Source organism: Archocentrus centrarchus, chromosome 3, assembly GCF_007364275.1.
Source record: "Archocentrus centrarchus isolate MPI-CPG fArcCen1 chromosome 3, fArcCen1, whole genome shotgun sequence".
Lineage (NCBI taxonomy): Eukaryota > Metazoa > Chordata > Actinopteri > Cichliformes > Cichlidae > Archocentrus > Archocentrus centrarchus.
Window position 1 is genome coordinate 28,687,203 of NC_044348.1, and position 20,206 is coordinate 28,707,408.

The 20,206-nt window shown below is 40.2% G+C and overlaps 1 protein-coding gene across 5 annotated transcripts in view; it reads left to right on the forward strand.

The window, feature by feature from the left end:
• The window catches only part of chd9 (chromodomain helicase DNA binding protein 9), a 71,304-nt gene that overhangs the window by 14,738 nt on the left and 36,360 nt on the right, over window positions 1-20,206 (forward strand). For 4 of the 5 annotated variants that reach the window (XM_030726213.1, XM_030726212.1, XM_030726214.1 and 1 more), the window contains one exon: window positions 13,753-14,165. In XM_030726213.1, coding sequence (XP_030582073.1) covers window positions 13,753-14,165 — 413 coding nt within the window. Of the gene's footprint in view, window positions 1-11,694; window positions 11,878-13,752; window positions 14,166-20,206 lie in introns of those variants that run through there. The other variant, XM_030726215.1, reaches the window with a different exon arrangement.

Here is a 20,206-nt window from a genome sequence, read left to right on the forward strand (position 1 = left end):
GACACGGATGCTTCATGAGGTAAACGGTGATCTTACAGTCGACACTCACTAGACAAACGCCAGCCAGAGCGTTTGAGGGGACTTAAATTCCTGATTTATCGACAAGTGTTGATATTCTTAAAATATGTCACAATATATTGTGTACAAAAATGTTTTTATACACAAACAGCAGTGGAAACACGGCAGTAGCCCCTGTGGGATACAGAGATCAATAAATCAATTTTTAAAAATTCGGTACAATAAATGTGTGAACTGAACTGTGGCTTTTTCTGTGGTTATCGGTTAACCACAGTGAGCCCTTACATCCCTAGAAATACACACGGGGCCAGGGTTTTTCTTGCATATAAAAAAAAAAAAATGTTGGTCACCACCAAAGAGGTGCTGGACTTCCAAAAAAAAGGAAAATCAACAGGACTGTGACAAACATATTTGCAACACTTTTTTTTTTTTTTAACTTGGATTTTATTTTCTCAAGCTTAAATGAACTTTTTGTCTTTCAAATGGTCAGAAACAGCAGGAAAATGCTGCTTCTGTTAAATAAGTTACCTTAGACATATATGTTAGGGGTGTGCTGATCCAATATTTGAATTGGATATTGGTGACAATGAGACAATCCACGGTCTGATCTGATCAATTCAGTTCTGTTACTCTGTGTTCACTGCATCATGTGGCAGAGCTAGCAAATGCCAGCAGTTTGGAGGAGGCCTGCACCAACACCTTCTGTTTGTATGTTTGCTGATGGTGACAATGATTTTGCTCTCTCTGGTTTGTTTATTTGCTTTCAGTCTGATAAAGTTTGGTCATAACTTCTAGATAAGGAATCTAGGACACTGGTTCAGTGTAACGCTTGCTGGTAAGCTTTTATTATACTTAGAGGAAGATAACATGTTGTTGTCAACATGAGTAAATATTAATTCACTTCAGCTGTCTGCTGTCAGCTGCGCACCTGTGACTAAATGACAGCAGTTTGCGGCAGCCTGATGACTCTCACTTTGACTCAAGACTAGTGCAAATAAGTTAGATAATTACAAGTACATTTTTAAAAACAATTTTCATTGTATTTATCTTGGGCCTGTTTTAACTTTTTATTTCACTAATAAATGCCAACAATTGAGTAGAATTTATGTTCTTAGATGTATCTGGATGTTACATTTCACAAAGTAAGGAAAGAAGATTGATGTTTCCTTACGCATAACTAATGATATCAAGTCTCTTCCTCACAATGAGGAATACAGATTGTTAATTTAACACTGGTATCGGATCAATATTGTTTTGGCAGATACCTATTGCCAGGGTATTTGTACTGGATCTGAACCAGAAGAAGCCTTATTATAGCAAAGCAAAAATTAGTTTTCTGTAAATGTTATTTTAATTTGAGTGTGAGTTTAACAAGATTTGGCTCAAGAACAGTGTGTTGATTCTTGATTAATTCCTATGGAAAAATAATGCTAGCACAAGGTCCAGTGGGTGCTTGTTGCACTGCAAAAGCCAGCAAAAATGATGGGTTTGAGAGTGTACTGCCTGCTGTGTTCTCTGTGAAAGCATCTGTAGTAGTTAGACCAGGGGTGTCAAAGATAGCCCAGTTTGATCACAAGTGGGCCAGATCAATAAAATCAATGCATATAGCCTATATTTAAAAAAATATATATAAATTTCTCCATTTCTCTCTCTCATTTCTTTACATGTAAAGTACATTCTGAAAACATTCAACTCAGCAATAGCCAAGATTTTGAAAAAGCTGAAACCACAATCCTAATTGGAAGACACCCCCCCCCCCCCCTCCTTAACCTACTCCCTTTAAAAACTGCCAAACTGTTAAATTATTTTTTGTAATTTAAGGGGTGATCCATCCATCCATGCAAACAGCATGAGACGTCTTAAAAAAAAAGACATATGCCATACATGCACATTACAATTTAGAGCTCACGATGGAAAGGCATAGAAACTTGTAAAGATTTAAAAATGCTGTTATGATTCAGCCAACTTGTTGAGATTGCCATTGCATAAGAGCAATATGCAATTCCAGCGATGGAATTTAACTTGGTACATTTAGTAATGTATGTTACTTAACTACAGTTTTAACATATTCGTACTTCATCTCAGTATTTTTGTGCTGTCCCGCCCTCTACTTTGACTCCATTGTTAATTTTTATGTAAAAAAATAAATGATATAGTGACGATAAGACTGGATGTTATTCCATGCGTAAAGAAACATCAATCTAGACTTTAACAGCTTTCCTAATTTTGTTTAATGTAACATAGAACATATATTATATATTGTATGTATATTTTGTACTTTGAGCTGTTTTATAAAAAAATTCAAAAAAATATTTTAAATTACTAATTTTACCAGTCACTATTCTCTCTTGTAATTTGCTCATTAATGCAAAAATATATATTTTAGAATTCATATCTAAACATTTCATTATGTTCTGTAATTTTCTGATGAAAATTTGACCCTGTATTAGAAATTGAATAAGTGTTATTCCTCCTCTGTCTATGAAATGAAGTGTGAGTTAAAACCTGTGCGCCTGTGCTTATTTTGGGGTTCAGCTGTAACATTATCCAGCAGGGAAGCTGCTTCTCCTCTGACCAGAACTAATTCCCTGCCACTCGATTTTCAGACATTTGTGGTTGACAGCCGTCTATCTTTGACTTCAGACGGTTTCACACTAGTACAATAGACTAAGTTGACTGACTAGTTGATGAAATGTTGGCGCTTTTGCTAGGTGGTACCAGAAATGCTAGTTGGTTAAATGTTATTATTTTTACAATCTCAGGTAGCTCTCAGTTCTAAGATGTTGCACAGCTGCCTACCACTAACGGGGGTAGTGAGGCGGAAAGTAAGACAGATGACTGCAGTACTACAGACGTTTGATCAAGAAAATGAAAAATTGCCATATAATCGCTCAGAAGGAGCAGTGTGTAACCACATTTGTTTGGACACAGTTCCCCCTCCTTTTTGATTGTGCTCAATTTGAGTGTATTTTTCTTTCATGTTTAATTGACTAGTAAATTAGTCAACAGGGAACCCCTCATGTGGTGTGTGTGAAGTCATGCCCGGGTTGGCTTGGGGACGACCACCCCCACTTCTTATTAGACCTCATTATACTCTCTTACCTGCCATTTTTAGCTTTAAAAAAAAAAATCAGTCACATGCTGCAGCTTATGAGCATTGTCATAACAAATTATATATATTTCTATTATTTTTGATTTAACAGACAAGACAGCATTCCTAACATTTAAGTCACTGGATGGCATTTTTGTCAAGTGCAGATGCAATTGAGGTAATTCTGTTCATTTTATTCATTCTTGTTGAGAAAATGCTGTGTGTCTGCCTTCTCCCATTATAGGATAAATTCATTCCACAGAGCTCTACCGTTGCGCAGAGCAGAAGGTAGAAATCAGAGCTTTATCAAATCCCGCAGGTTCACTACACACCTGCACTGTTTCTTGTGCATGAATGTACGTAGTTGCCTCTCTGTGTGTTCCTCCTTATGCAGACATTGGCCCTGCTCTGCCTTTGCCCTGCTTCAATAATGAAGGAGCTGTAAAGGTCTGGCAGTAAGCCCTTTGCTGAGTTCTCTTCTACCTCATCCCTCCCATCCTCCCTCTCCTTCTGGCTCTATTCTGGCTCCCTCGCTCTCTTTCTCTCTCTCTCTCGCATCCTTAGGGACCTCCTCTCGGCTCCACTCTTCAGTTTGCACCGATGTTCCCATTAATGAATGGCATCATCCGGCTTGCTTGTTTTGCACAGTTCAGTTCCACTTCACTGCCTGGTGTCTGACCTGCTGTGCCATCTCTGATTCAGAGAGCACCACATCATTACTCAGAACAACCACAGCAAAAAAAAAAAAAAAACTAGAAGGGCACTTTCAAAGCTCATCCTCAACCGAGGCCAGTGCTCTGTTTCACAATTTTTAAGAAAGAAATCCAGAACTGCACCCAAATTAAACGGATCTTTGCCTTTTGTGATGACAAACAGCTGAGAACACAGAGAAATCCCATTTATGGTGAATTTGGGTATATGACCTGACAAAATGTACATACAAGTGTTGATTCCTACATCAAGTTACAGCAGAAACTAACTGTTTTGGGGGTTTAAATTAGTTTTTCTTTACACTTTGCTTGTTTACAATTTTCCATACAGAGAATGACAGAGGGAGGTACCCTCACCTGGTTAGGGCAGGTGGCTGCTTAACGTACTCGACCCAACACTTAACCGGTGCTGTACATTAATAAAATATGAATAACTAGTTTACCTGGCTTTTGTGAGTAAAGTCTCTCTTCACCATGCACTCCACGCACTGCGGAGTCTTTTGCTGACACACGCCCAACGAGGTGGGGAAAAAAAAAGTTGAGGCGAGAAAATAAGCGAGCATCTTTGCAAGCACGCTATTACATTAAGCTCTAATTTAAAATCAAAATAACAGACAGAAATGGCCTCCTTCTGTTTTCTCTTGTTTTGTGGTGATGATAAATCAATGGAGTAGCTACACATTTTTCAAAGAGTGAAGAAGATTAAGAGGCGGGGGGGGGGGGGGGGGGTGTCAGGCCAGTGATGATGTTACCACCAGTAACAGTTATGAGTTTACCTTTGAATGAAAAATGCAAACTCTATCATCCCTTATGAATATTTTTTCTTGTCTGTAGCCTTTTTTCACAACACAGCAGGGAGGAAATGTTGGTTATGCTGGGCAGCACGAGCATTGACTCGCATTTATGACTAACAGTAGACCCTCAAATAGAATCATAAGTAGGAGCATGCATGTGGATCAAAAAATATTACAAGATTTGGCCCAAGTAGCTCCTATTTTTCATTTTGATAGGAATGGATGAGTTTCACGTGGGAGCGGACCCTCCCTTCATATAAAATATGATTAAATTATCAAAAGTATAAGCCCAGAGCATGCAGTGTCCCTCAGCTAAGTCAGTTCCACCACTTCCATGACAAATCCAGTTTCAAAACACTGAGATGGTGATAGCCAAAATGCTTAGCTTGAGGCTTTGTGACGGGATTTCATTAACCAATGGGTGACGTCACAGTGGCTTTGTCTTGTATATGCTGTGCAGGGTTTGAAAGTTGCATGTAATTACGTACGTTTTGTATTAGTTCCACAAAGGGTGTGTGTGTGTGTGTGTGTGTGTGTGTGTGTCAGTGTCAGAGAGAGAGAGCGAGATCTCCCCAGGTTTTGAAAGAATAAAGTATACTAATTAAAATAACCAGTATTCTGCTTTAAAAAGAGAGGCTCCCCAGTGGTCCTGCTGGTATGTAAAATTTGTCAACTACTAATTGTGAGAGTTGTCCCTCTAGATGGATGGTCTCTTGCTTTCATTTTGACTACTACTCACTCGTGTGTGCACGCAGTGCCGGTCCTTAAAATATCATCTTGAATCTCGCTGAGTGTCTGCCCTCTGAGCTAACACTTAAAGATGCAAGAGGGCCAAATGTCCTACTTAGAGTCACTCTCTTCCTTCTCAGTCATTGGTCCTGATTGACACAGAGCCAGCACTAGGCTATACTCTATATTCTGGCCAACCCCCAAACCCACGTCACAGCTGTTCATTTTATTTATTTATTTGTTTAGGAATCAGTGGTAAAATGAGCATCATGAGGGAAGCCAACGCAAAACAGAGGCCCAAGTTTGTTTTCCCCAGTATTTTCTTCAACAAAATGCAATTTTAAATGTATCCAACATAATGAAAAAAGTTTTTAAAAGCTACTATTCACATGGATGTAGTACAGTTGGTGACTTCAGAAACATTGCTGAAGGGTAGACAGTGCTTCAGTTTTATTTAGTTGAGTGGGTTAGCCAGTCAAAAAGAGGAAACCCTTGCAAATAGTGACCCATTTGTGACACGAGCTCAGACGTTAAAAACTGTGCTGGTTAGTGTAATGACACTATCGTTATAGTGTGGATTGTTGCATACTTCCTCTTTTTTCCTTTGCCTTTTTCGTGAAATGTAGAAAAAAATTATCCTGGGATTTGCTCACATATGAGAAAATGAATCATATGAAGGCGATTGTAGACATCTTTACTCTTTAACTTGCATTCCTGCTTTGCCTCCTCACAGTCACCCCCTAGTGTTTAATTCCGACATAGCTAGTTGAGTATGTCCAGCATGCTATACATTCTTTGCTAAATCCATCTGCACCTAAAAGCCTTTTTGTTGGAACTGGGAATGTCTGTCAGTGCTGAACTTGATTAAATAATGGAATAAGTCAATTAGTGCACTGCATAATCACAAGCTTATAGGCTGTCTTTGTTAAAGTCTGTGGGGTCAGTGTTTCTAACGGAGTGCAGCACAATTACATTTGTAAAGCATGTCCTTAATTTAGCTGGACCAGTTAGTTAACTGTATCCAGAATGCTAAGTGCTGTATTTGCAGTGAATTGACCCTGATATAAAGATCATGTCATGTGTTAGAGGGTTTGTGTTTGTGAAAGGGAGGGGAAAGAGAACAAGGTGTCGTATTCATCTTTCCTTTTCTCTTTGGCTTTAAGATCCTGGCTTACACGTGTGTTATCTGTAAATGTCTTGGACAGATTCATACATGTGAACATGCAATGCATGGTGTGCTAGCAGTGTTGTTTCTCCTGAGGTCAGTGCACTTGTCACGGTCATTCACTATCTATCTATCTATCTATCTATATATATATATATATATATATATATATATATATATATATATATATATATATAAAATATAATATATTATATATTATATATATATATAATATATATATATTATATAAAATAAAAAACAAAAATGTATTTTAAAGCTTGAGTAAATTAAACCCAACAAGTCAAAACCCCTTTCATGGCACCAGCATTTTTTAAAATTATTATTTGCAGGAAAAACACAGATTTCACTTATCCCTCTCTGATAGGCTAAAATGCTCCCATTTAACAGTCAAGCCATTTTCACACCTGTGCGACCAGCCCAAATTTTTCTAGACAGAAATACAGGTAAGAATCCAAGTGACGGGTTCAGTGATTACGTTCATCAAATGGTCTTTATCCTGTGAGCTCCCTTGTAACAGGTCTATATCATGTCCTATTGCACCCATGTGAAAGGGAAATTATGATTCAGTGGTGGCAGTCAATTAGCAGTCCGTGGGCAGCTACGGATTGTCTGTCTACCTGCAGAGAGTGTCTGTTGTCAAATGGGGTAGTTTCAAAAATATGTGGTTCAACTGGTCTGTGGGCTGCTCTTGCTTGTGCTGTTGTTGGTCCATCAACGAGTGAAGTTATAACGTAGAAAGAGCTGAAGTGAAGCTGAGTGTTTAAAATAATGTAAAGCACCCAGTACAGCCAGGACTGTACTTTTTATACTTTTTGATATTTATCTGTTTTTTGTTGTTTTTGTTTTTTCCCCCAACATTTTCTTTAATTCCTGGTGAACACCGCTGTCGTTCTCTTACCTGTTCTGGTCCACTACTGAACCAATCAGCATTTGACCGACAGCGTTTTCCACATCCAGCAGTGTGCAGCTGGGATTTTGGAGGACTGCACAGGAGCATGTTTGTGTTGGTTGAAAACCCTTTTCCATGGGCCAATACTTGCGCACACAGACACAATTGCCGTACCTTAAATAAAACACGAGAAGGTAGCCAGTAATTATTTGGTGAATTCGCTACTGGCGAGTGTGATGTATTCTGTCTCTTGCAACCTCTACACATAAACCAACAGTATTTCCTGAAATAGTAGAAAATATTTTTGAATTGATCCTTATTCATTTGTGAGAACTGCTTTAGCTGCCTGTCTATGGCCAAGAAATACATACTTCAATGTATTATTGAAGACTGGTTAAATGTCTGGCTGCACCCTGAGAATTTGAACTAAAATGTTTTTAGCTAAAAAGAAAAATTGCAAGATAGACAATCATACATTTTCTTCATAGCATGTCATATTCAGGGTCATGGCTGGTGCGGATTCCATCTGGCACTGGATATTGAAGACATAACAAAATCACAAAACTCAGATACAGACTCTCAGATACAGAACACCTCTCCTTGATCTTGTGTTAGCTTTTATAGTTTAAGCACACTACAGTAAGCTTATCCACCAGTAAAAGTAGCATTATCTAAACCAAGTAGTGTTTTACCAATCACTTGTACAAGTGATTTAATGCTTAAATAACCATTAAAAACATTAAATATGTTCATTGTCTACTTCAGTTCAGCCTTTTTCTTTGTTCGTTATGCACTAAATGACAATGTTGTCACTAACACTTGGTGTCATTGTATTCGAGCTGGCTAAGGAATTAATTGAGACGGGTATGAGAGTAACAGCTAGCTTTTGGCTCAGCAGCCCTGTGGGTGCTAGCCATCTTGTCATTTACAGCCAGTGCATCGCTAGCTCTGAGCTCTCCATTTTCCTAATAGTGAGTTAGTAGAGACTCTCACGGTGGTACAGGCAAGAAATGAGAGCAGTGGCACACTAATACAGACCCTTTGATGAGGAAGTAATGGAGTGTTCACAGACAGACACCTGTGCCTCTGCAGCCACGCTGCTTCTCTGTGCGTGCACACATTTTTTTTTTTTTCCACCCGCTTCCTTTCACCAGCTCTGCTACTCCCCTCCCCTCCCCTTCTCTACTCCCCTCCCCTTCTCTACTCCCCTCCCCTCCTCTTCCTTTCCCCTCCCTCATCTGTCCTAAAAGGAAGCCACTCCCCTCACACAGAGCTGCCAGGCTTGTTTGCATATTAACTGTCTAGTTGCCAAGGAGCTGTGGCTTCATGCCATGTGACCGTTGAAGCATGTGTATGTTGTTGACTTTTATACTGTTGTTCCCTTCATTTCTTTTTATTTTGTTTTTGGCAGAAACAACATTTGCAATGCAGCAAAAGTGTTTTATTATTATTACAGCAACATGTAGTTAGTAAATTTTGTTTTAACTGAGGCGTTATTCAGACTCTCTAAAGAGTACCTGCTCATTTTATTCTTCAAATAGACTGTTAGTCTATTTAGATTGTGTAATGTCACTGTTACCTGATGGGTTTTTTTTTTTTTTTTAAATTGAGGATAATCAATTGTATGATATTGAAATATATAAAATTGCATACTTTTGTAAACCTATGGCAGATGAATTAATGGCAAAGTTTTTCTTCATTTTTGCATTTTAATGGGAACTATGAGCAGACTTTTTTTTTTGTTGTTGTTAATGTGTAAAGGAGTGATTGAATTTATGACTTAGCATTCATTGCACTGCGGATGGGTGTGTGTGTGTGTGTGTGTGTGTGTGTGTGTGTGTTGTTGAGTCATCCTCAGGGACTGTAGCCTGGTGGGCATTATCTGACAATGGATTTGATTAGCTTGGAGAAAATGCTGTTGCTCTGCTCCCAGCAAGCATGTGGTCTACTTTAAAGTCCAAACTCCGAGGCCTGGCTTGGCAGGTTGATACAGTGCCTGCTGCTGCAAACACTTGGAAAGGACGATTGCTATGCACACATGGCTGTCATCTCTGTTTCTGTAGGAGACACAATATAAAGCTTTATGAGCAAAACAAACCCGAGGGAGGTAGTGTGAGAACTTCTAGTGCCACTGTTATACCAACACCCTACTTACACGCACACATATTTTGAATAAGGCTGTTAGATTATGTGTACAACATGAAGTGTAAAGCCATATTGTGCTGTAACCTCCACACACTCACCCACACATTTCACACCATAAACTCACAACAAATGTGAGAAGGATCAGAATGTAATAATATAATAAGTTATATATTAAAAAAAGTAACATTATATAGGATGCCTATAAAAGGTTCCTGTCCGGAAGTCTGACTCCTTGCTTCCTATGAGATTTTTAAAAATTCAAGGTGATATTTTACTCTGTCTTCATGACAGCAACCCTACCTTGTCACCCTGACCGGTCAGGTGTCACATACTGAGTGCTGGTCTTTTAAGAACTGTCAGTGTCTTGAATTGTAGCAATCATTAATCCCAAGAAGCCTTGGCGTCTTAGATTTGGCTATCATCAGCAACTTTTTTTTGGGGGGGGGGGGGGGGGGGGGTGAGAAGTGTATTTCTCCCTGAATTGAATTGAAAACCGATAATAAACTCTGTTTTCTGCAGCTGCATTTTAAATAGACTTGTTGTTGTGTGGGAAAGATATTGGTTTACCTTGTTTTGCACAGTAAACACAGACTGAAAAAAGCTGACGGTATGCGTCAGTAACTCAGGCCTAACCCAGTAGTTGGTGAGTATTGTACCTGGCGTCAGGCCAGCATGTGTCTGAAAAATTCCCAATACCATGTGCCAGCCGGTGCACATGGCCCCTGCATCGTGCTGTCAGGAGTTCCCTGAAAGGCCTTCATGCGCTCAAAGACTTTGAATGGCTCACAGGAAGAGCTTCATGTCTTGGACACATCTCAGTTTCCGCTCTTGGATTCCCCCCCCCTCCCAGATTTGTAGCAGGATGACCTGGCCTTGACCCTGTAAAAGTGCTTGAATTCACCACTGGAGACAGTGTAGGCTCTGTGTGTGTGTGTGTGTGCCAGATTTGATTAGGGAGGTGAAAGTTATACTCTGCTGTGTTCATTTCTTAGTCTGCATTTTTTGTGTTCAGTTTGTATGAGAAATATATTTTTAGCCTTTGGGAATGAGCTTTTCTGTTTGTTCAGCTAGTTCTCTTGGATGCTGCCGTTTTATTTATAAATCACCATATCACTATCAGTAACCAATATGAGGAAGTGAAAAGCTACGATGTTGACAATCTGTGGCGTGGGAGAAATCCAGTACTTTGGGGGTTAAGTTGTGAAAGTTAATGTAATAACTGCTAGCACCATCTGCTGGCCTACTTCCTTACAAAGAGCGAGAGAGAGAGAGAGTGAGCGAGAGAGAGTGAGCGAGAGAGAGAGAGAGAGAGAGAAAAACGAGTCTGGGTTTTAACGACATCTCTAATATTCATGCTGATGCATTTTGCTGCTTTGTGCTTTCATTTTCCGCCGCTCTGCCTGCCAGAGTCTCGAGCTCGCCACACACGCCCCAGCCAAGGAGAGGGGAGGGCAGCGAGGGAGAACGAGGAAAAAGATAAGTGGGGGGAAAAGGAAGAAAAAACAATCAGCCAAATAAGCCAGCAAGATATCACAAAAGGCTTTTGTGTGTAATAAAAGGAGTAACCTACCTTATCCCAACTGCTGAAGAAGACGCGGAGAGGCGCAAAAAAAAAAGAGAGAAACAGCAAAGCGGAAAGCGCAAGAAAGAACAAGAAACAAGAGGGAGAAGGCTCAGAGAGGCACTGAGAGGGCACACGAAAGGCAGGCGAAAAGAGGAATCAATGAGAGGGGAGGAGAGAGGAGGGAGAGGAAGGCAACTCTGACACACGCACAGAGAGAGAGTGAGTGAGGGAGACTTGGGTGAAGCCGGACGACAGTAAAGCAGCACGCAGCAGCAGAATGAGAGCTTCCTGGACTGCCACGCACCTCCTCTACCGCCAACAGCGCTGCTCCCCCATCACCCTGTGAAGAGACGGGTGAGGGTGAGAGAGAAAGAGAGAGTGGGAGAGAGAGAGAGGCGAGAGAGTGAGCTCCCATGCGCTCCTCTTGAGCCCTGCCTGCTGGGGGAGGAGGAGACGAGCAGCTCCGGCGCTCTTGCACTGCCCGAGGAGAAGAGCTGACCGGGAAGGAGGAGGGGAGGCAAACGAGGAGAGAGAGAGGGAGGGGAGGGGGGGACACACGGCTCAAGGAAAGAGTGAGAGAAAAACGACAAGGAGAGATTGAGTGTGTTTGTAACAGAAAGTGTGAGTGAGCAACGGAGAGAGAAGAAACCCGGCGAAAGGGCAAGGCTTTTGTTAGCCGGTTGGAGAGGGGGAGGAAAGAGGAAGGGAAAAAAAAAACACCATGTCTACAGTGAAGAGGCCAAGAGGAAGGGTAAGTGAGCTGTGCTGAGAGCTGGGAGGGAGGAGGGACGAGGGGGAGGAGGAGGGGCCGGCAGGAACTGAACAACCTCCTCTGCTACTGGCTCATGCTGCACTGCCGCCATCTTGAACTCATTGCTGCTTTTTTTTTTCTCCCCTTTTCTCTCTATACTCATTTGCTTTGCTGTGCTAGACCTTACCAAGGTTTACTGGATGTACGGCGTTTTCCCCATCCTCACTGTCTAATCATACATCACTTTTATTTCTTAGTTGAATTCTGCTGTCCAGGCTGCCTTGCTCTGTAGTTTATTTACAGCGTATGGTGTGTGTGTGTGTGTGTGTGTGTGTTTGTGCCCTCTATGAGTTGAACCTGTCAGTCATCAGAGAGCTCACTACATGTGGAAATGAGAGGGTGGGAGCGAGGGAAAGGTGTCCGGCCCAAATGGAGCTTACTCTACCTTTTCATTGGCCATAATAGTCCCTGCCGTTTTCATGGGACTGCGTGCTGCTAGAGAGATTGAAATCACTGCAGTGCTGGCAGGCTGTAATTTCAGTTATTTATAGATGTATTACACAGCTGCAGTGCTCTCACTTTTGGTGCATTTTATCTTTTCTCTCTCTCTCCTTGCGATCTCCCTCTCTCTGATAGAAACCTGTTTTCATATTTAGTCTTCCTCTTTCCTACCTCTTTCATGTGCGCTCATGTTCTTCCGCTCTTAAACATTACTTTCTACTCCTCCCTCTCTCTCTCTTTTCTTCTTTTTTTTTTTTCTTTTTTACCAATAACTTAAATGAGAACATTCCAGCATGATCCGGTAAATTTCCTCCTAATAGCCTCAGCGGCGTTGCACACGTGAAAATCATAATGCAGCTTTTGTGTGTTTGTGTGTATTTTTTTTTTCTCCCCACTTCTCCCAAATGAATTGCTAGTTATTCAGTTCCCTCCCCCACTTTGTCAGTGAGGTTCAAGCTAATTCTCTTTATTTAGCTAGCAGTGTGGAAAGAAAAAAAAAAAAAAGCCACCAGCCGCGCCTGGGCCATGTAGGCATACGCAACACATTTTTAGATTAGGTCATCCATTTATGGGTTCCCTCTCTGCTGGGCTTAAAGCCCACCACAGGACGCTTGTGTAGTCATAACCGCAGTCACGCCATCTATTATTCACATATTATCATGTATCAGGCAGGCTAGATTATTTATGTCTGCAAGGCCTACTGTGACCTGCCACATTGAACCAGTGTTTACCACTACGTTTGAAAAGCTTACTTACTTTAAGCCAAAAAAATTTAATTTGTATGAGACTTTTCATGTCACATGGTTTCAGAGTTCAGAGAGAGGGTCTTCTGTCCTTGATTTAAATGAATTCTTGGAGGAAGCACCGACTGGCCTTTTCTCAAGCTCAGTATCTACTAGTAGAGTTAGATAGTAGGCTGAGAGTTGAAGTGAGCATCATGCAGAGCGGTGCAGTTCCACCCCGCACTCCCAGCTTTTGAGATGGGGACACTGCTGTCTGAGGGGTTCACACAGCCTTTAGAAGGTTGTGCTGATGCTGGGCTGCATCAGTACATGCACATAATACCTGATTGGCATTGTAATCTGTTGTGTGTTTAAATTTATGTATTTTAGGTTGGTATTTTAGTTTTTTCTGTTTCTCATTTATTTGTTTTTCGTGAGTGGGTCTTTTGAAGCTAGTATTTGGACATCAGCTTTGTTGCTCAGTGGTCTTTTAAAGGCCCACTTTGCGTCATTGGGTCTTTCTAGGGTGCAGCTTTTTTTTTTTTTTTCTGAAGGTTAGATGACATCACTGCTGTTTATGAAATGTCTTTTACAGGCTCCTAATTGTAAATGCTAATCATTGTTCTGTTTATTTTTCTCCTTCTGACCATAGCCTCGAAAGAACGCTAATGGTCCCGGAAGCCAGATGCGGGTCCTCAGTCCCCCTGTAAAGAGCAGCTCATCTTCATCATCATCCTCTTCATCTTCCTCTTCATCCTCATCCAGCTCGTCATCAGAGAAGAGGGTTCCGCGGAGGATGCATCATCCGATGGAGTCAACTCCACAGGACAAGCAGGAGAAGGCCAATAGGATAATATCAGAGGCTATTGCTAAGGCTCGGCAAAGAGGGGAGAAGAACATCCCAAGAGTTATGAGCCCAGAGAGCTTCCCCAGCTCTTCTTCACAGTACAAGGCCCACCGTGACCATGAGCACAAAGGAAATGGGAAGGCACGGCTCAAGGAGAAGGCCTGTAGGAAGGCTTGTATTGTACCCTCCTCTAAGCCCAAGCAGAAGGCCAAGATCGGGTATGTAGTCACAACCGTTAATGCCCGTCTATAAACCGCTGCAGTGTGCTGTTATTTGGCAAAAAATAATCCACTAAGTAGTGCTTTGATCTCATTTCTTTTAACTCAAATCATGCTTAAACCACTGCAGCATTTTGTGAGCCTGTATGAGCAAGTAACATATGCTGGCGATTAACTCATTTTCTGTCATTATACTTAAGACACAAAAGACAAAAAAAATCACATCTTCAGCATTCAGAATATAAAAATTTTCCTGAAAATTTGATCTCACAGACCTTGTGTTCAGTAAAAGGCAAGTTTGTGCTGAGCCTCTTCACTTCATCCGTAGTTTAATAAATAAAAGAAGACATGTTTCCACCAAGGCTAAAGGATTTAACAGGATAATTTTGATTTTTGAGATAATATTACACATTTTTGATAAATGTTCTAAATGTGTAATTGAAGACCCAGTTTAAAAAGAGCCATGCTCAATAGAAAAATCTGTTTCTCTAAGCTGGAGCCCAGTGAGTTTGAATATATGAGTCTGTCTTTATTGACATGTCTTCTTGGTATTTGCACCCATAGAGCAGCAGCAGTGCGTTTGACTGATTTTAGCTTCTTGTGTGTCGGTTGATTTTTGTTGGTGCATTTTTACATACATTTTCTGCCTGTGGTTGGCAAGATGGAAGCTCAAAGTTCAACAGAATTTACTGCATGCCATAAAAATAAATTGGGCTCAGTCATCAGCATAGACATGGGAGGAGGCAAAAAGACTGCATTTACATGCAGTATAGTGTTGCTTAGTATGTTTTAGAGAGTAGTGCTGATGTAAAGATACTTTAATCTGCCTCCCACCCCACCCACCCCACCCCCCTTTAACTGCTATAAGCTGTGTGGAGCTATAAACCACACCCAGCACAGGCTGTTTAGATATCAGCCAGTGCAGATGTGAATGCAGAGAAATTAAGGAGTGGGTGAATGTTTAAATATGTTAATGTCACATTGTGCAGCTGAGGGTGGAAAAAAACAAAAGCAAAAAAACATTGCTATTAGCGGCACCCGTGTTTTTGAGACCTAGTGTGAGTGACTGGCAGTGACCGTCAAACATAATATCTGGATGGAAGCTGTGTTGATTAATAATTAGATGAGGTATGTTGAGGGAGAAAAGCTGTAGCGCATAATGGATTTCCCTTGTGCTGTATATGATAATGAGAAAGTTGTGGCAGTGCTTGTGTTTGGGTGAATAGTGAGATGATGGCGGCATCAGTCACTGTGATACAAACCTCTTAGATTTTCAGCTTTAGGTGCCTGTTGGTGTTTACATTGAGTCGTGTCTCAGCAGCATGATTAACTAAAGGTTTGAAGATCTGATTGAATTTTTTTTTAACAATCTCAGGTGTGATCTTTAAGTTAAATTGCTGTTTGAACTTATTTACCTTTGATACGCAAGAATTTTGAGATCAGGAAACATAATTCAGTTTGGTTAGAGTACACACCCAGATCTTTTACTCTCCTCACCACCTTGCATCCGTTGAGTCACAGTTCATAAAACCATCAGCATGTCATCAAATGGAGTCTAAGACTTATTGGTCTTAAAGGACAGCTAACAGTTTTTCTGTTGTCCATCCTTGAAATGGGTCACAGATAACAGCCACTGTTGTGAAAAGCTAATGAGCTATGTAACCCAAGTGACCATACCTGGGATACATAGGGTAAAAAAAAAAAAAGCATCAGATCAAGATGCAGTCAGTGTTATGGAACATAATTCTGTCTCAACCATTTTATAGCACTCATTTCTTCATGCATTCCAGCCATTTTGAAAAATTAAATGCATTCTGGTCAGATGATGGACTGATCATCTGACTAGAATGACCATACTGTTTTCTTTAGTGCACAACCTTTTAAATTTGTTTGACAGCTTTGTTTTAATGTTTGCTAAATCAATACTAATTTTAGTTTCCAAGCACAGCCACATGTGTTCAATCTGGAGTTAGTATTAACATTATTATGCTTGATTTGATCAACCTTATTAGAGCATAGTAAAGATTAACAGATTCATTTGAACTTGTAAAACTGTGTGATTTAAGGTAAACTTAAATTGCTCTTAGGTATGTTAAGCTGTAGTTTAAAGTTAAGCTTGCTTTACAAGACTTTCACAGTTCAGATCCGGCCCTTGTTTTTGCCAGTCGGATTTGTCGGTTACATCCAATTTGCTTGATATTGACACATTAAATGTGGACAGATAGAACTGTGAGCTTGCCCTCTGAATGCTGTGATGCTGTGACATGAGTCTTCACCGGTTACAATGATCTTTTAGATTTGTAACTGCTGCTCTTTGTATCTCTGCCTTTTGTTTTAATTCAAATTAAAATGCAAAATTCAAATTAAAATGAAAAAGACCTTGGTGCAAACATGGCAGTGATGTATAGCTGTCTGTATATGACAAGAGGCTTGTGGGAGTGTGTGAATATTTCTGCTGAGGTGTGAAGATTCATAGCTAAGAAAGTCTTCAGTCTAATGGAGCTTTTATTTTGCTAATTAGAAATTAAAGAACAGGCAAATTGGAGTGGATCTTTTTCAAGAGCTGTGCTTAATGATGCTGCTGGAGGACTCAAAAACAAAATAAACGTGGCCATGTTGATATAAACAAATATACTTATAGGAATTAAATTTGCATTTTTATAACAAAACAAAAGACAGTAAACCCTAAATTCTGCAAGTCCAGTTTCACTGAGGCAGTTAGGTCTAGACCTCGAATCATAAAACGTCAGAACATAATCCGTCACTGTCTCACAGCGCTGTAATGTAAACATGAAAACTAAAACATAAATACTACCTGGCCTGAGCACTGGATGGCCTGATTATGACATGACTCCCTTTGTCAACACCTGCTCTTTGATGAAACTTTGTGGGGGTATTTTTGTAATGAATAATAATGTAGTAAATGCACAGAAAACAGGGAGTGACTACGTGTTGATATAAGACAGACAGGAGGAAGCTTTCCAGCCTAGCAGAACAAACATACCAGTAATAAAACGCTGAATTGATTGGCACTGTTGTAACAGTTCTGGTTTTATTTTAATTTTTAATGTCCTTTATATTTTGATTATGGACTTGTTCCATAACAGTGTTCTTGCATTAAGGCTATTAATGGCTGTGTTTCAGACTCTACCTTGGACTCTGCCTCTTATGTTTTCTATACCTGTGACGATCCTCTCATCATTCACTTGGGTGGTTATAGCTGAAATGAAGTTAAGTTAGCCATATCATAGCTGGAATGGATGTTGAGTTGACCCTTGGTCTGGCAGTAAAAGTCCAATTCCACACATGCTGTTGCATACAGTCAAGAGTAGACAACTACTTATAGATGTGTTGTATACTGCGTAGTATGTTTGCTATTTTTTTGTGTGTGTGTGAAGAGGATTTGCAGTTTCTATTTTTACTCTGCATAGATGGAGTTGGAATGTGTTTATACATGTACAATGAGGGATAGTTCTGTTGCTCTTGTGATGAGGACTGTGGCGATTGAGACGATAACATGAAGCTTCTCTTGTACATTCATGCTGGAGGAGAGTCCTGTTTATATTCATGCACCACCAAGGATCCTCCCCATAAAATATTAATGTATACCGACTGCAGAGGTACTAACCTTCCGCTAAAGTCATTAATTCAGCCTGTGCTCTGTTGAGGGTGTGTGCTGGGCTGTGTACAGAAAGCTGGAGGTTGTGTGTATTTGGTGCTATGTGAGTGTGTGCTCACTCTTCCATTGCATCATCTGACTGTTCTTTAAGCAGGGAATTGGATCCCACGATAAGACCATTACCCTAATTGTCAGTGTACTTAAGGCTCTGTTTCTCTGAGACCACTGCACTGTCATCACTACCTATGTTTCTATGAGAATCAGTTCTGTGTAAAGCCTAATAAGTGTTTTCTGTATTACTCGAATAGTTTGCTCACCAGATGCTTGGAAAGCAAATTGGGGGGTCATACAATCATATGGAAAATCTGCCTGCCTGGTGACAAGAAATACATGAAAGCAGATGATTAAAATATGGATGCAACAGCCGCTGTGACAGGTGGACATGACAGATATCCAAGGAAAAATCCAGAATGTTACATATTTGATACTTAAGCACATTAGCCAAGACAAAGATAACTCTCCTTATTTTATTTTATTTTTTTTAAGTAAAAAATATAACCAAACAATAATTTTCCACTAAAGTCCTAACTGATGTCCTACTTTAGTAAAACAAGATGTGGTACATTAGAATCAGCTATTGTGGAATTATAGACACTAATTTGAAACTTGGTTTTTAACAGTCTTAATAATTAAATTGACTTTAATCGCTGTGACTGTGCTGAACATTTATCAGAGCTTAAACATAGACACAGTAGATCCCGTAGCATTTAGGCAAATCAAACACAGCATCATGGAAGCTCTTACGCTTTGCTGCTACAAGGGGACGTAACCCTGGGGAATCGTTCATCTGTTAATACTACAGGTGTTTTTATCTGGAATCTTCAGATTCATTCATTTAGTGTTTTGTATCAAAAGGGCTTTATTTAAGCATTTATTTGTGCATGACAAAATATATATCATACATAAAATTTCTTGTAGTGTGCTTTGGAAATGATGATGCTAAAACAGAGTAGTGATTTAACTTGTCATTGTAGAATAGTTCATTTTAAAGTATAAAAGTTATATTTTTTTAATGTTGCATCAGTGACTGAAAATGAAAGGTTTGTGACGCTCAGAGATGATGTGTCTGCAATGGACAAGATGCCGTTTTTTTTTTTTGTTTGTTTGTTTTTTTTTCCTTTCAGGGTGACCATAGGACCTGTATTTCCTTGGTGAAATTTAAAGTGTATGTAATGTCAAGATTTTTTTTTGGTAATTTTTTTTTTTCATATTCATAATCCGCATTATGGATTGATTTGCTCGACAGATTTTTTTCTGAATCAAAACATTAACCAACGTTGTCTACCCTAAGGAGAAGAGGCGGTTGTTTTATACGACAGGCTTGACCGATCACAGCTCTCTGCAGGCTGGAATGTGCTTTTCTAGGCGGCCTACCTGCTGAAAAATACCCTCATATAATCACCAGATGAAAGCAGCGTGCTGCTCATTCCCTTTTTTGTTCCACCCTCCCCCTCCTCTTTACATTTTTTTTTTCCTAATATAAATTTGGTTCATCCAGCATGCTCAAAGCTGTGCATCCAATGTTTCCTGTGAGCAGGCATGTTATAAATATGCTGATACTACAAAGCACCAGGGTAGTAGGAAAATATCAAACAAAATGGTGCTTGTGAGATCAATTACATGATAGAAAATGGAGGTTTAAGTCTAGTGTATGTGCTGCAGCGTATAGCTGTTCATATTTCAGTGCTTGCCTGCTAGCTGTCTAATCTCTTCTCCCTCACTTTTTTCATTAGGGAAAGCTAAAGCTGTTTTTTAATTGTTTTCCTAGTTAATCCCTTACAGGGTGCATTTCTCTGCATGTTCACATGTGCAGGCGTGTGATATATAAACATTTTGGGGGTCTGTGCATGTCTTAATGCAAACTCACATGTTCTTGTGTGTCTGTGTGCGTGCGTGCGTGTGTGTGAGAGAGTGAGAGAGAGAGGGTGCTACCCATTTTTTTAAAAATGTTTGCTGAATAAAGCAGAAATCCCATGCGACCATGTGCACTGTGCTGATATAGTATTTGTGTTTTAGAGGGGGCTTGATAGGGCTGCTGCTACTGTTCCAGTTGTTTGCTATGTGGTACTGAGATTATAGCCTTCCATTCATAAGAAGGGGGATTTCCTGAGAACAACCTGCACTGCTGTGTCAATAAGCGCCTCAGGATAAGAAACGCACACAAACACACAGCACACTTAACGGCAGTTTTGAGGATAATTCAGTCACACAAAATCATAATTTTTCTGAGGTAACTAAAGGGTGAGTACTATTCCTCTGACATGCTGAAGTACCACAGTGCAGTCTTGGCCTGCAAAGCACCATCATATCTTGATTCTATTAAAATCAAACCCTCACTCATACACTCCCAGTGGCAGCATGC